The 13780-nt window shown below is 39.5% G+C and overlaps 1 protein-coding gene across 1 annotated transcript in view; it reads right to left on the bottom strand.

The window, feature by feature from the left end:
• LOC121877705 overlaps positions 1 to 13780 on the bottom strand; it is a 67667-nt gene that overhangs the window by 13736 nt on the left and 40151 nt on the right. The window contains exons 3-4 of the mRNA XM_042383533.1: positions 7691 to 7858; positions 1156 to 1275 (exon numbers count right to left, since the gene is read on the bottom strand). Of these exons, the coding sequence (XP_042239467.1) occupies positions 1156 to 1275; positions 7691 to 7858 (288 nt within the window). The remainder of the gene's footprint in view (positions 1 to 1155; positions 1276 to 7690; positions 7859 to 13780) is intronic.

Genomic DNA, 13780 nt, shown 5'->3' with positions numbered 1-13780 from the left:
ACGTTAATATAACTGCATTAAAATCCCTTTAAACTTCAGTCCATATATTGCGAGTGACAAATCATCTACAAGCTTCCTTTTTTTAATGAAAATAAAGGTAATTTTTACTTTTTTATAAGTTATGTACCAAAATTATTATAATAGTCGAAAAGTATTTATATAATTCATGAGCATTTTGTCTCTTAGACAGAAAATAATTTGATCGCCGGGTTGCAAACAGCCATTTACCTCCTTGTTTACACGTCATTGGTATTTAAACTAGCCTGTATGGACAGATAACTGTACCTAAATTCGATTATCAAAGTCAATGAAGGTTTGTGACACAACTCGAGACTACAAGCAGTAGAAGGAACTACTAATAGAGCACTGAGAGTAGCCACAGACAGACAGTGGAAACAGACATGAGGATACAATGTGACTTTCCTGAGAAGCTTGGCTAGGAATAAAAGGTCGGGTGAATGTTTGGTAAACTAGAAATTATTGACAATGCCAAAATGTATAGAAGTAAAAAGAAAGAGGGATAGCATCCTTAACGGCTAATAGCATCCTGTATATATTAAGATTAAATAATTACACTCGCTATAAACAATATATATATATATATATATATATATATATATATATATATATATATATATATATATATATATATATATATATATATATATATATATATATATATATATGTTGATAACCACAAGGAAACAAGAAGTTCCCAAGCGCTTTCGTGTAATTCACATCTTCAGGGGTGAGTACAGTTACCTATCCTAACACTCCCTGAGTTTAGTGGAAAAAAAATTGGAGCTCCTTTTGGGATAAATTCAAGTATTTAGTACATGACAGTTGAAGTGCCTAAAGTTATCATATTCGTTATGTCAATTAAAAGGAGCAGTTTATGATCTAGTATAAGAACTTACCATTGAAGGACCAGCTGCTTTTTCACATCCTCCAGCTGCAAGCTCATCACCAAGGAAGAGATATCCTACTGGCCTTTGAGAAGGATGTTGGCTCAATCCTGGCACAAGCAAGCATTAGGGGTTTTACCAATGCGTATCTACTTATTATGTCGATGGAGTTTCTTTCGCTGGGGAATTGTTTCAGACCTTTTTTTCGGTGGTATTTTGTCCGTGTACCAAATAATTAACTAGCACTTACCATTGACCGTAGCCTGTGGCGACATAGACTTCGCGCCATCAGGAGAGTGCTGTGTTGAATTACCGGAATCGATGTCGTTGAGGGGTAGCCGCAGCTCTGAGTCCGGGCTACTACTGTCATCTGTTGGGTAAAGTCAGGAAAGTTAGCTGCTGAAACATCTGAGACAAGATGAGGAAATTAAATGAACTGAGAACTAATTCATGATTCAGTTGAGATATCTTTATGTAAGAAGAAAAATTCTTACTTTTTAATAGGACCAAAGTGATATATTTATTAAAGAGTGCGTGAACATTTGGGTAAGAGAAAGCATTTGAATTATCTATTTAGTAAGTAGGAAAACTAGACACTTTGGTGTGATTGTACACGTGATGCGATAATCTTTGAGAATTTAGGTAAGATGAGACATTGGTCAAATATCTTGGTAAGAATTCGGTGACAAATTTCGATAAATATTTTTCAGGAATCATGTAAAATGCGTGTTACTGAAATTGTTCAGCTAATGCTACTGAATGAAGATGAAACTTGATCGGTAAGGAACAAAACATATGTAAGTGTGAGAAGACAAGTGAAAATAAAACAGTCGAAAGAAATAAAAAAATGAGGCAAAATGAAAGCATAGTGGTAACTGTAACGTGTGTTTAGTTAAGAAGACAATGCCATCAAAAGAGCAACAAGTACTTAACGAAGCTAGCTAAGTTGCTTTTAGTATAGTTACAAGTGAAAACTTGTACACACACACAATATATATATATATTGTAACCCCTGTCTCATTGCACCTGTGTCAGCCATTTGTATCATGCTGTACTGCTGTACATAAGACATATGAGAATAAATGATTACAAAATCCTAGGGGGTTTCACATCAAATTCACTCTCATTAATACAACATCTTAAATATATTGTAACATTGAAGTTATGCAGAATCTGACATTTTACCGTAGAGACATTATGATTAAAATTTTTCAAGGATTTCATCCTCCAATTTATTGTACTCTTTGCTGAATCACCCTGTATAGCCTCATTAGTCCATATAGCAAGCAATACCTTACAAGTCGGGAATCGAACCCTGGATCTGTTTGTATATGTAAGTCCGCATGCTATATGGCAGTATTTCCCAATCCTGTGACCCAGGTCACAGCAATGTGACCCAAACCATCTACAAGTGTGGCCCGACAGACTTCTGTGACCAGGTGCTATGACCCAGGAGCAGCTGTGACCGACATTGTGACCCACAAAAATCAGTGAACAAGTCAATCATGCTACATCCTGTGCAGTGGCGGATTTCCCAATAGACACATGAAGCACGTGCCTAGGGCCCTCCAACCTTTAGGGGGGGAGGGGGGCCCCGACGACACACATAATGCGGTAGCATATATAAACAGGGCTCAACTGATATGCTTTATTCGCTATGTTGACTGTGAGCACTTGCGAATGAAAGAAGAGTTTCTTTTCTGTGAAGATGTTGGCACAGAAACTACCGGTGAAGCAATTGCAAAAAAAAGTTCTGGATTGCCTCACTCACAATGGGATTGCAATTGAAAAGTGTTCACACATCACAACCGATGGGGCAGCGAGTATGGTTGGGATAAGAAATGGTGCAGTGGCAAGATCGAAAGATTATGCACCGAACTGGAGAAGTTCTCATCAAAGCATCGACCAAGTGGATGCAGTAATGAAAAAGTGCGACATTATCATCAATGATGTCAAAAGTAAAGTTGAGAAATCTCGCATGTTCCATGAATTCTGCGATGGGATGGGGGAGACTGAGAAGACCCTGCTGTTTCACAGCGAAGTGCGATGTCTATCAAGAGGAGTTGCATTGAAGAGACTCTTTCAACTAAGGAAGGCAGTTCATGGCTTCTTGCAAGACTGTGGCTCACTGCATGCATTCTGTTTCATGCAAGAGGAGTGGGTTGTTAAGCTTTCTTGCTTTTGTGATATATTCACCAAGCTCAATGTGTTGAACCTCTCTTTTCAAGGGCCAGGTCAAGATGTGTTCACTTCCAATGGAAAAATTGAGGCATTCAAATTGAAAATTTCAGGGTGGAAGAATAAAGTTGAGAGAAGAGACTTTTCAGACTTCGATGAACTTTGGAAAGTGATTGCAGAGTCCAAGGATGAAGTCATTGACGACAAAATGATGATAGTTGTGTCCCAACATCTCGCCGTTCTCCAGCAGAATTTTAAACACTGTTTTCCTCCTGCAAATGAGGAAGAAAAGAAGGAGAATAGTTGGATAAGAAACCCGTTCCTTATCTTAAACTTGAACGACAGCAAATCTGCCCACTCAAGAAAAAGACACTGATCGAATTCCACTGTGACTCAGAAATTAAGGACCTTTTCAACAGCCGCAACCACACCGACTTTTGAGTAGCAGTGAGCCAGAAAGAAACATATGAGATGATTGCTGGTAAAGCACTCCAAGTTCTGGTGGCATTCCACAGCACTTACTCCTCTGAGAGATGGTTCTCAGATCTGCTCACCAACAACAGCAAAAAAATGCAGATGCTCGGAGAGACGATGTTGTCTGCGTGCATGAGAGTGGCAGCGACAAGAAAAATCGCCCCACGATTCAGCCTGGCCATGGTCAGCCACACCTCCACCATCCATCCAGGTTAACGGTACAACCCTCTCTAATGTTACCCACTTTCAGTATCTTGGCTTCCACATGTCCACCACCGCGGACATCGATGAAGAGATTCAACATAGGATCAGATGTACTGTACATCTCAAGCCTTTGGCAGGCTCCGTACCCATACATGTGAGGAGACGATCACTCAACACTGTAATGCTTGGAGGAGCACCACGAGAAGACTTCAATACTTTCGAATTAGCCCGACTTCATACCGAGGCAGACAAGCGCCAGCCAGGAAAGGAGCTGCAAGCGCCCCTCCCGCACTCGATGTTGTCCTCCACACGTGCAACATCTGTGGACAGCCCTACCAGTCCCGTATCGGCCTCTCGAATCACCTCAGAGCTCACTAACGAAGGTGACATCCTTAATAACTCATATCATTGTATCATAGCCAAACTCGATTCCGAGTGACAGCAAAGTAGTAGAAGTATAATAATAATAATAATAATAATAATAATAATAATAATAATAATAATAATAATAATAATAATAATAATAATAATAATAATAATAATAATAATAATAATAATGATAATAATAATAATAATAATAATAATAATAATAATAATAATAATAATAATTAACGGTTTATTGAAAGTGCTTGGCCAGAAGGCTGAAAATATACAGTTACATATTTGGGGAATGGGTTTCGAATTACAAATAATATACAAGTAACATAAGTGACACAAATAAGACATATAATAACTAGATGGGGAAAAGCTCAAACTACAGTTCATTTCAAACATAGTGACAGTGCAAGGAGTAGTGTTTACTGGGAGTGAATACACTGGTTTATTACAAGTCATTGATAATTTTTACAATGGTTGGGACTGGGCTGTTCTTATAGCGATCAGTTCGTGCACGTATGGGCTGGATGCGGTTGTGGTGTCGAACAGCAATTCTCGGACTAGGGATCTCAGGTGGTAGTAGGAGCCGGTGTCGAGGATGGTGTAGAAGCTTCTTACCAAATGTAGTGTGTGTGTATGTGTGTGTGTGTGTGTGTGTGTGTGTAAACGTTAACTTTAACAATTAGCTTTGCTGCATATTCGTTTGAGCTCAGTATGACTAGCCTTGAGAGCTTTATGGCAGCACCGTCACCAGAGGCACTGACAGAGCTGGCCAGAGCCGAGAGGTTCATTCGGTTTTGTTCAATTTTGCAACCTGGAATGAACTTATAGCATGTCTGGAGTTAAACTCAAGAGGCTTTGTTCTCGCGATATATATTATATTATATTTTAACACTCCTAAAAACCTTGCTGACTTAAGCATCAGCCTCACCGACGTCCACCTCTATCACAGTAAAAAGAGATTGGCAGACAGTCACTAAGAGAGCATGCCTGCTACTAAAATTTATCTTAGCAGAACAGTGAAGGCCAAGACACATTATTCTTGTAAAGAAACTGGAACAAAAACATTTATCGACATAAATGACTGAACCATTGTGACGATCCAAACTACCAACAGTATACACTATACATCAATGACTGAAACAGCTTGAGCTGTTGATAAATAGAGTAGCAGTGTCCCTAAGTTTGAGAAAGAAGAATTGGACCGCTTCTTCTCCTCATTGTAAATGCTTGCGGCATTTCATGGCTGACAGGCTGGCCATTTTGAATAGCTATAAGCAGGTTCTTGAAGCTTATCGGCGACAGTTCCAAGACTGCCGGACGACGACAAACAGAGGTTTGTCGAGTTTTTTCGGCAGAAGTGGATGTAGAGTAAGTCCACCCACGTGTAACATGAAAAACCTGAGTAGCTAATTCTTGATGAGGAGGTGATAAGGTGTATTCCAACCGATGTAAGAGAATATCTACAAGTAGACCAACGGGGTATCCTCAACTTGGCTGATGCTGGTCCGGTTGCTGTCCATTATTCTTTAACTTGGTAAAAATGTAAATTCCAGGTCCCCTGACCCCTGTTCCCAGTCTAGTTCCCTACTAGCGGCCTGCTTCAGCTCCGACTCTAGTGCAGCCGCGTCCTGTTATACAAACCAAACCACCAGGGCCCCGGAATCCACTCCATTTACTTTAGGTGAGCCCTCCGTCCGTGAGACTGGGAGAACTACTGTTGCTGGTGAGAGAAGTAGTGCTCCTTTTGTAAATACTGCAAGAAGCCAGGGCATGTCATCAATGACTGCAGAAGGTTAGAGAGAAAACAAAACAAAAAACATTCCTCTTACCAGGGAGATCCCTGTCTCTCGGTCAGGGTGGCCAAGCAATCGCGAAATGAATTGGAACCCTGTGTTACAGCCCTCAGTGTCTTCCACATGTGACCATTTTGATCCTCTGGTTCTCTAGCTCTTGATCAGTGCAGTTAACCCTCCTTTCTTGTCAAGTTATTGAGAGACATTGGCTCAGCCTTATCTCTTGTGATCAAAGAGGCGGCTCCTTTTTTGGAGAGGAGCCATACAGGTAGCTGGGTCCCAGTGAATGGTTTGACCGGCGATTCTCGTATTCCCATTTGTCAACCGTATTTACGTTTATCCACAATCTCTGGGTATTTTACTCTAGGAGTGATAGGTAGATAATTGACCTGAGGAAATGTCTCACTTTTGAGAGGATATGATCTAATACAATAGTCTCATCATAATCTACTGTACTACAGTGATCAACACCATACAGTTAGATGAACAGATTCCCGGTTTTTTTCTGCATGCAGTGTGACATGTAGCGTGAGCCGTAGGGCCGACCCGGATGGAGATTCTGTCCTCTCATATGGGGAGTTCCGTGTTAACGTTGAGGACGACCATCCTGGTCTTGGTCTTAGTAATTTTTTTCGAAGATTTCCCACTCGTAGACCACCGTTGAGTCAGTCCTGATGGTGATAGGGAATTAGAAATCACTAGTTTTGGAGACTCCTGTCGAAGTAAACTTGTAGAGCTGTAAACTGGGGATCCGGAGTAAACTGTGTTTCTCAATAGAGCCATAATTATGGCAGAAGTTGCTGGGAAGTCTCAGTGTTACAACCACCAGTCTGGAGTTTGTATACGAAAGTACCGACCAACTGGTGTTCCAGCAGGCCAAGTGTAGTTGGATACCAATCAGGTTGAAGTATCCCAGCCATTGCGTCAGGAAGTGTTCAGTACGGCTCATGATAGGGTAGGAGGACATTTAAGAGTCAGGAAAACTTATGCTAAAATTTTGGAAAATTAAATTTGTCACACCATACTTGATAGTTTAATTGCGAGACGTAATGCAGTCCTATTGTAGTGTGGGTTTGACTTTATTGCACTAATACAGGAAGTTTATAATTGAGGTGGAAATAAAGTTGTCAACTCGACCACGACTAGCATTGTGAAAAAGAGTTGCATTATGATTAGATGTTATACCTGTAATGTTATGTATAGATAATTCATCGTAAATATAAACATTATAGCACAAAAGCTGTCGAATTATATAGTAATTTAAAAGCCCGAGATCTCCCCGCGGTGGCCTGACGGACTGGCGTGGGCCACGTTACGTCTTCCTGGGGTCAAGGCGGACCTGTACTTATCATCCGGGTGGGATATTATTGCTGACTTTGGCTTAATCTTCTGGGTCGGATACTGTATTTATTCACGACACAAACACATACCTTGGTGAACTTGGCTTAACCGCCTGGGTTAAGCCAGGATGTAACATGTCATAACACCAAGTTACTAAGACAGAAGGGCACAACAGTGTGACAGTAGAGAAGGCACTGAACGAATAGTCGTATTATCACTGCTAAAATGGTATGGTCAGGGAGAGAGACTTGCCTTTGATATAAGAGGTTGCATTTGAGTATGAAGAATGTTCAATATAATCTTCCTAAGACAAAAAAAACAAGATAAAAAGACTTGACTTAAGATACATGGGCAACACTCATATATGGACCAGAGAGTGAATGTGAGAGGCAGGCAGAGAGACAGATAGGGACTGACCTCTGATGTAGGAGTGGCACTTGAGCACGAGGATGGGCTTAGAGTGGTTATTGATGAGAGTGAGGGCGTCGGGCGTAGAGCTCCTTGACGCCACCCCGGACTCCGCCTCCTGCAGCTCCTCCGCCAAGGTGGGCGTCCGTAGGGCCAGGATGCTCGCCGTGCTGAACGCTGTGGACGGGAGAGATAGGATGCGGTTATTGATTGGTAGAGAGGGAGTAGTTAGTGGATGCTACGGACGTGTTTGGTGAGCGATACAGAGAACACGATTTAGTAGGTGGCGGAGAGAAGACGTATTAATGGGTGGCAGAAATAAGACGTATTAATGGGTGGCAGAAATAAGACGTGTTAATAGGCAGCAGAAAGAAGACGTTTTAATAGGAGGCAGAGAGAAGACGTATTAATGGGTGGCAGAGTTAAGACGCATAAATGAGTGGCAGAGTTAAGACGTTTTAATGGCTGGCAGAGTTAAGACGTTTTAATGGGTGGCAGAGATAAAACGTATTAATGGGCGGCAGAGCAAAGAAGTGTTAATGGGCGGCAGAGAGAACACAGATTAATGGGTGAAAAAAGATAAGACGTATTAATGGTAGATATGTTTGTTGCACTTATGGAATGTGTTTGTTGCATTTATAGGATGTGTTTGTTGCACTTATGGGATGTGTTTGTTGCACATTAGTCATCCTCATTCATGCCTTCTAATTGTTCCTCAGACCTCACTCTTTTACTGCAGCTATACCCCACACAGCGATAAACCTCTGTGCATAGAACATCGTTATTCCAACATCTACATTTTCCCTTGGATACATCCATATTTACATCCACACTCCACTAAATTTATTGTTGCTTGAGGAGCTGCAAGATTCAAACATCGAAATCGAGCAAACTGAAATTTAGCTGCATCAAATTTCCAACCGTACTCAGCTTGAGATGTGAGATATGATTGACTTTCTCCAGCATTTCTCCAAATCATTGCTTTGTAATGTGCCCGACGAATATGTAATGTAAACGAACCAGTACGGTAGTTGGAGGAAGACTCTCGCATTTAGCAGCACGGTTTGAGTACAGCAACCAACGAAGCTTGCTCACTATGGTGTATTCTTTGGATCTGTATAGTAAGCAGACAAACCGTTCCAACTGGGCACACACTTCCTGAGAAAGGTTATTGGACTCTAAAGGTGTCTCGGGTGACCAAGGGGCTACATCTTCAAGCAAATAATTTCCAAATCCAAAAGTTCAACTCGGGTTTATATCTACAATATTCAAGCAGTTGAACACATGTCAAACAATTAACTAGTATGATATATAGAGTTGTCCATAAGGGGTTTTTAACCATAGGGGATATTTTAATATAAAGTCTGACACCCTGGCATCCCGATGCTTTGTGTTCGTGTTTTGAATGTCAGTGGGAAGGGAACTAACTAGTCATATGACCACACACACACAAAGATGACCGCAGTGACAGGCATACTTACAAGTTGTTGTTGTTATTATTATTATTATTATTATTATTATTATTAATATTATTAATATTATTAATATTATTAATATTATTATTAATATTAATATTATTTGTTTTTGGTCTGAGACTAGTTCTCCAATAAACCCATGTTTACGAAAATAGACAAATAAATAGCAGGAACGAATCTAAAAGTTGACGGAACAGCGTAAAAACAAAGCCACACACACACACACACACACATATATATATATATATATATATATATATATATATATATATATATATATATATATATATATATATATATATATATATTTTGATAAAATCACACGGGAAGATGAAACAACGGAGTACCTAGCTTTCGTCTTTATTCAGTATATATATATATATATATATATATATATATATATATATATATATATATATATATATATATATATATATATATACAGTATATGTATATATATATATATATATACATATACTTATACATATATATATATATATATAGTATTCAGAAATTTCGGTATGATATTTAGAGATGTTAGAACGAAAATAACCGATCTGCCGAAACAGGAAAGCATAAGTAGGCCAGGCTGAAAACACCCACGCCTAATGGTGCGTAAGACTCGGCTCAGGGAACGCCATCATGCACGGTGGAAGCATTTTGAACTTTGCCTATATAAAACTAAATGTACTTTATCGAATTAATGTAGACACGATTCATGAAGTTAAGGGACAATTATTAAATTTAAAGTTATTGTAGATCGTTTCTCAGTCTAAATATGTTACGTGTGTCCCAAAGAAACTATTAGAATGTGTGAAAGATGACGTCACTATGCTAGGCGACCGCCTTGAGGCACGCGGACGCTGACCCAGTCAGTAGCGCGCAGGCGTACGTCGCCCACGGGTCTCTGCCAAAGAAAACGACCACGTGGCCTCGTCCTTTCCCGAGCACGTTTCATCAGTGTTGCAAGTAAGTTTTATTCGATCTCAGACAGTGTTTAGATAGGATGGAGAAGAAGTTAGCAGGAGCTAACAGAGTGTTCTTTTGCAGGGTTCAGAGAACTCTCACGGTTGGTCAACGGGTGTTTAGCGGTCGTATAGTTGGCCACGCACGAGGTGAATGAGTGTCCCTGACGACTAACTATGTGGGATCAGCGTCCGCACTTGGTCGGTGGTCGTTCTGGGTCAACTAATCTCCCCACCTTGGTTCATACAACACCACATCTCTTCAGTCAGTCAGTGAAAAATCTTATGGGAAAATAGAACCCCTCCCTCAGCTGGGCAGGGTTCACTTGCTGACGGTCACTCTCTTCCTGTCCATGAAGTACTGAGAGTAAACGGAGTGCAGCCTGAGTGAATGAAAGGTCACACACCGAGACCAGGAGTCTACTCTATAGTTGGGTACATAGAGACATTTATCTCCCCAGTATTGGGTGTATGTGATCGAATTAACCAAGTCCAGGTGTGTAATCAATGCTCCTCATGGTTGATTGCACACGTGGGACGTAGGGGTTCTTCTTCAAAGTTGGTTAAACGCTGTAACACCTTAAAGTATGGGTGTGTTCTAAGCATATCTGTGAAGCATGTTACGGGTGATGGATGTGAAATACACTCATGACTCCTGAAATTTAGAGAGAGTAATGAAAAAACAGCGGAGCACCCGCCTGCCTGACGGGTCATGAGTGATTTTCTCGGGTTCTTGTAAATGCCTGCCCATTGACAGGTTAGTAGTTACGACCTTCGGGTTCTGGGTAGTTAGGACAGTTAAGATTATACTATTTTGTGGGTCATCCCAGACAGGCTATGAGTGATCCATGTTCTTGTGCAGTATGACTAAAATCGGGATTTCTATTTTTCAGTGATTGCTATTATTTTGTCGGATGCCCTTAAGGTATGTTCACTGGTGCAAGTAATATTGTTTTTAAAGTTTTATGTGCCACTAAGTGATGTAAGATGTACGAGGGAATTGTTTCAGATGAGTTCCTCGTTCTGGTGTAGGTAGTACTGCTGCATTAGTAGTCCTCTCCAGATGCATTTAATATTTCTTAATAATTTTTGATACCATGTATAACTTTTGCTTCCCATTGTAGTGTTTTAAGCCACGCTAAGAAGTACTCTAGAGTTTGTGTACCATTATTGATTGTGTTTGTAGTGTTGGAAGGAATAGAAGTGTCACCTTTTAATAGTGCGTCTCATTAACCCCAATCACAGGTGCTAGCTTTCCACGGTGACGGAGAATATTTTTATTTAATTGTGTTTGTGCTGGCTCGGGATTTTCTCTGAGGGGCGCTTCTACTGCATTACCATCCACTATAACTCAAAAACCCAATAACTAAGAGTGAGAATAAATTCCGACCGGTTACATATGCAAGTAAATCACTGTAGGTGCGAGTGATCCAAGACGTGAATTACACGAAAGCGCTTGGGAACTTCGTGTTTTCTTCCTTCCTTGTGGTTATCATATATATATATATATATATATATATATATATATATATATATATATATATATATATATATATATATGTGAGTGTGCAAGTAAATCACGGGTGCGTGATCTAGGCATATGCTGATAACCACAAGGCAGGAAGAAAACACGAAGTTCGCCATGTAATTTACATCTTGGGTGAGTACAGACTAAGAGAAGTACAAAACAGTAGTATATATATATATATATATATATATATATATACAAAGGAGGGTGAGATCATGTCCACAATGGTCAGGTATTAGGTAATGACCCTACTAATCAAAAGCACCTGCAAGCAGTCGGTAGTCAGGTCAGAGGGTAATCTGACCCAACCTTCTCACCTGGTTACAAATCTTAATTACGAAATTATCCAGTTTGTACATACCATTACTCAAATTCATGTTGACGAATTCGGTATGTTTAATGAGACTAGATTCTATGATGTTCCTTCTGTCAATTGAATTACAAGGTAATATTGAGGAGGCATTATCCCGGGCAATGCAATGCTTATTATCCCTCAAATGAAGAAACAGAGCATTGGATTCTGGCCTGTCCTAACACTAAATTTATGTTGTTTAAGTCTAGTTAATGAATTCCGGTTGATTGACTGTTTGACTCTATTATACATTCACATATTATTCTGCTCATCATAAGAGTCAAACAGTCAGTATTTTCATCAATGTTTTTACGTGCTTTGAGAATATGCAGCCGGAATTCATTGATGAGGAATATAAATATATCTATAATATTGGCTTGAACCTTAAGTACCTTTGATATTTCATAGGTAAATGCCTTAACATCTAAGAAATCTTTCTATAGAACTGATCCCAAGCCCACCCATGACCATAAGAATTTTAGTATTACCATTTCACAAAAATTTCTCTCAAATTCCTTTACAACTAAAACCTGGAACGTCAATGGCATTCAAAAACTCTAATGCACTGTTAAACAAATGTTAATCAAGAACTCCCCAACAACACATTTATAAGGTTCCTTGCAAGGAATGTAATATGTTTTACTTAGGCCAGACAGGTAAATAAATAAATAAATAAAATATATATAAATATAAATAAATAAATATCCCTGGATATATCACCATCTGTGTTTATGCGAGAAATTTATGTTACGCCAATGAAAATACTATTATAAGGACGTACTCTACCAAGCTTATAACACCTAGTCTGTAACTGCACTTGTGAATAAGTTTTGTATATAAAGTTAAATATGTATTCGGGCTCCTAACCCTGGCAAGGTGTGGTTGGGTTAAGTTACGTTCGTTACGTTACGTTACATTAGTAACTTGAATAAAAAATAAGTAGTCAGACTCCTTATCCTGGTAAGTGTTTGATCACTCGGGCACCACGAGATACAAGTTGGGCGCAATAAAAGAGTCCTCAGGGTATTGTTACACTATACAGGACGGGAGTAAAATACTTTCTGTACGAAACCTTGAGTCATTTAAACTCTCGACTCTGAAGACTTAATCCCTAAGCTGTAGCAACTCAGTCCCTCGAGTAAAATAATATACAACAATTTGTGAGCTGAATCATCTCCTAAATTATGTAGACTAACTCATGAGCGCCTGTCTTGACTACCAGATTAGGATTTCACCTAATGTGTAACTTGATAAAATTCTGATTATGTTCACTTAATTCCTTGGTTATTGTTACTCCTCAAGAAGAGTAACCTACTCCTCTCATGAAGCGTTGAGAGGAGTGAGTTAAAACCGTGTCCACCTTGGTACCAGAGTGAGAGTTCGATAACTTTAGCCACTTGTTACGACAACTTATCCATTAAGGAACATTCTAAATAAATGTTAAATCAAGAATAAAAACAAAATTTCAAGGCTAAGATGACAACAGGTGATAAGCTGTTAACATGTGATAGACGGCGGGGCGCTAGTTACGGCTGTGACTGTGTCGACCAGAGGTTGTTAGGAGACGTGTCTTGTGGCAATAGTATGGGCATGAGAGACGACCTATCACAGCTGAACAGCACGGAGTAGAATGAAAGGGAGCAGAATTGATCAAGAAGGAAAAATTAGTCTGGTTAAAATTAACCCGTGGCAGTGAAATACAATAATCCAATTAAAACTTACCAATCCTTCTGTTGATAATCAGATTATATAAAGCAACACTACTATTCAATATTCCAA

This window comes from Homarus americanus, unplaced genomic scaffold, assembly GCF_018991925.1.
Source record: "Homarus americanus isolate GMGI-L3 unplaced genomic scaffold, GMGI_Hamer_2.0 scaffold24523, whole genome shotgun sequence".
Taxonomy (NCBI): Eukaryota; Metazoa; Arthropoda; class Malacostraca; order Decapoda; family Nephropidae; genus Homarus; species Homarus americanus.
This window is presented reverse-complemented; position numbering and strand designations above follow the sequence as displayed.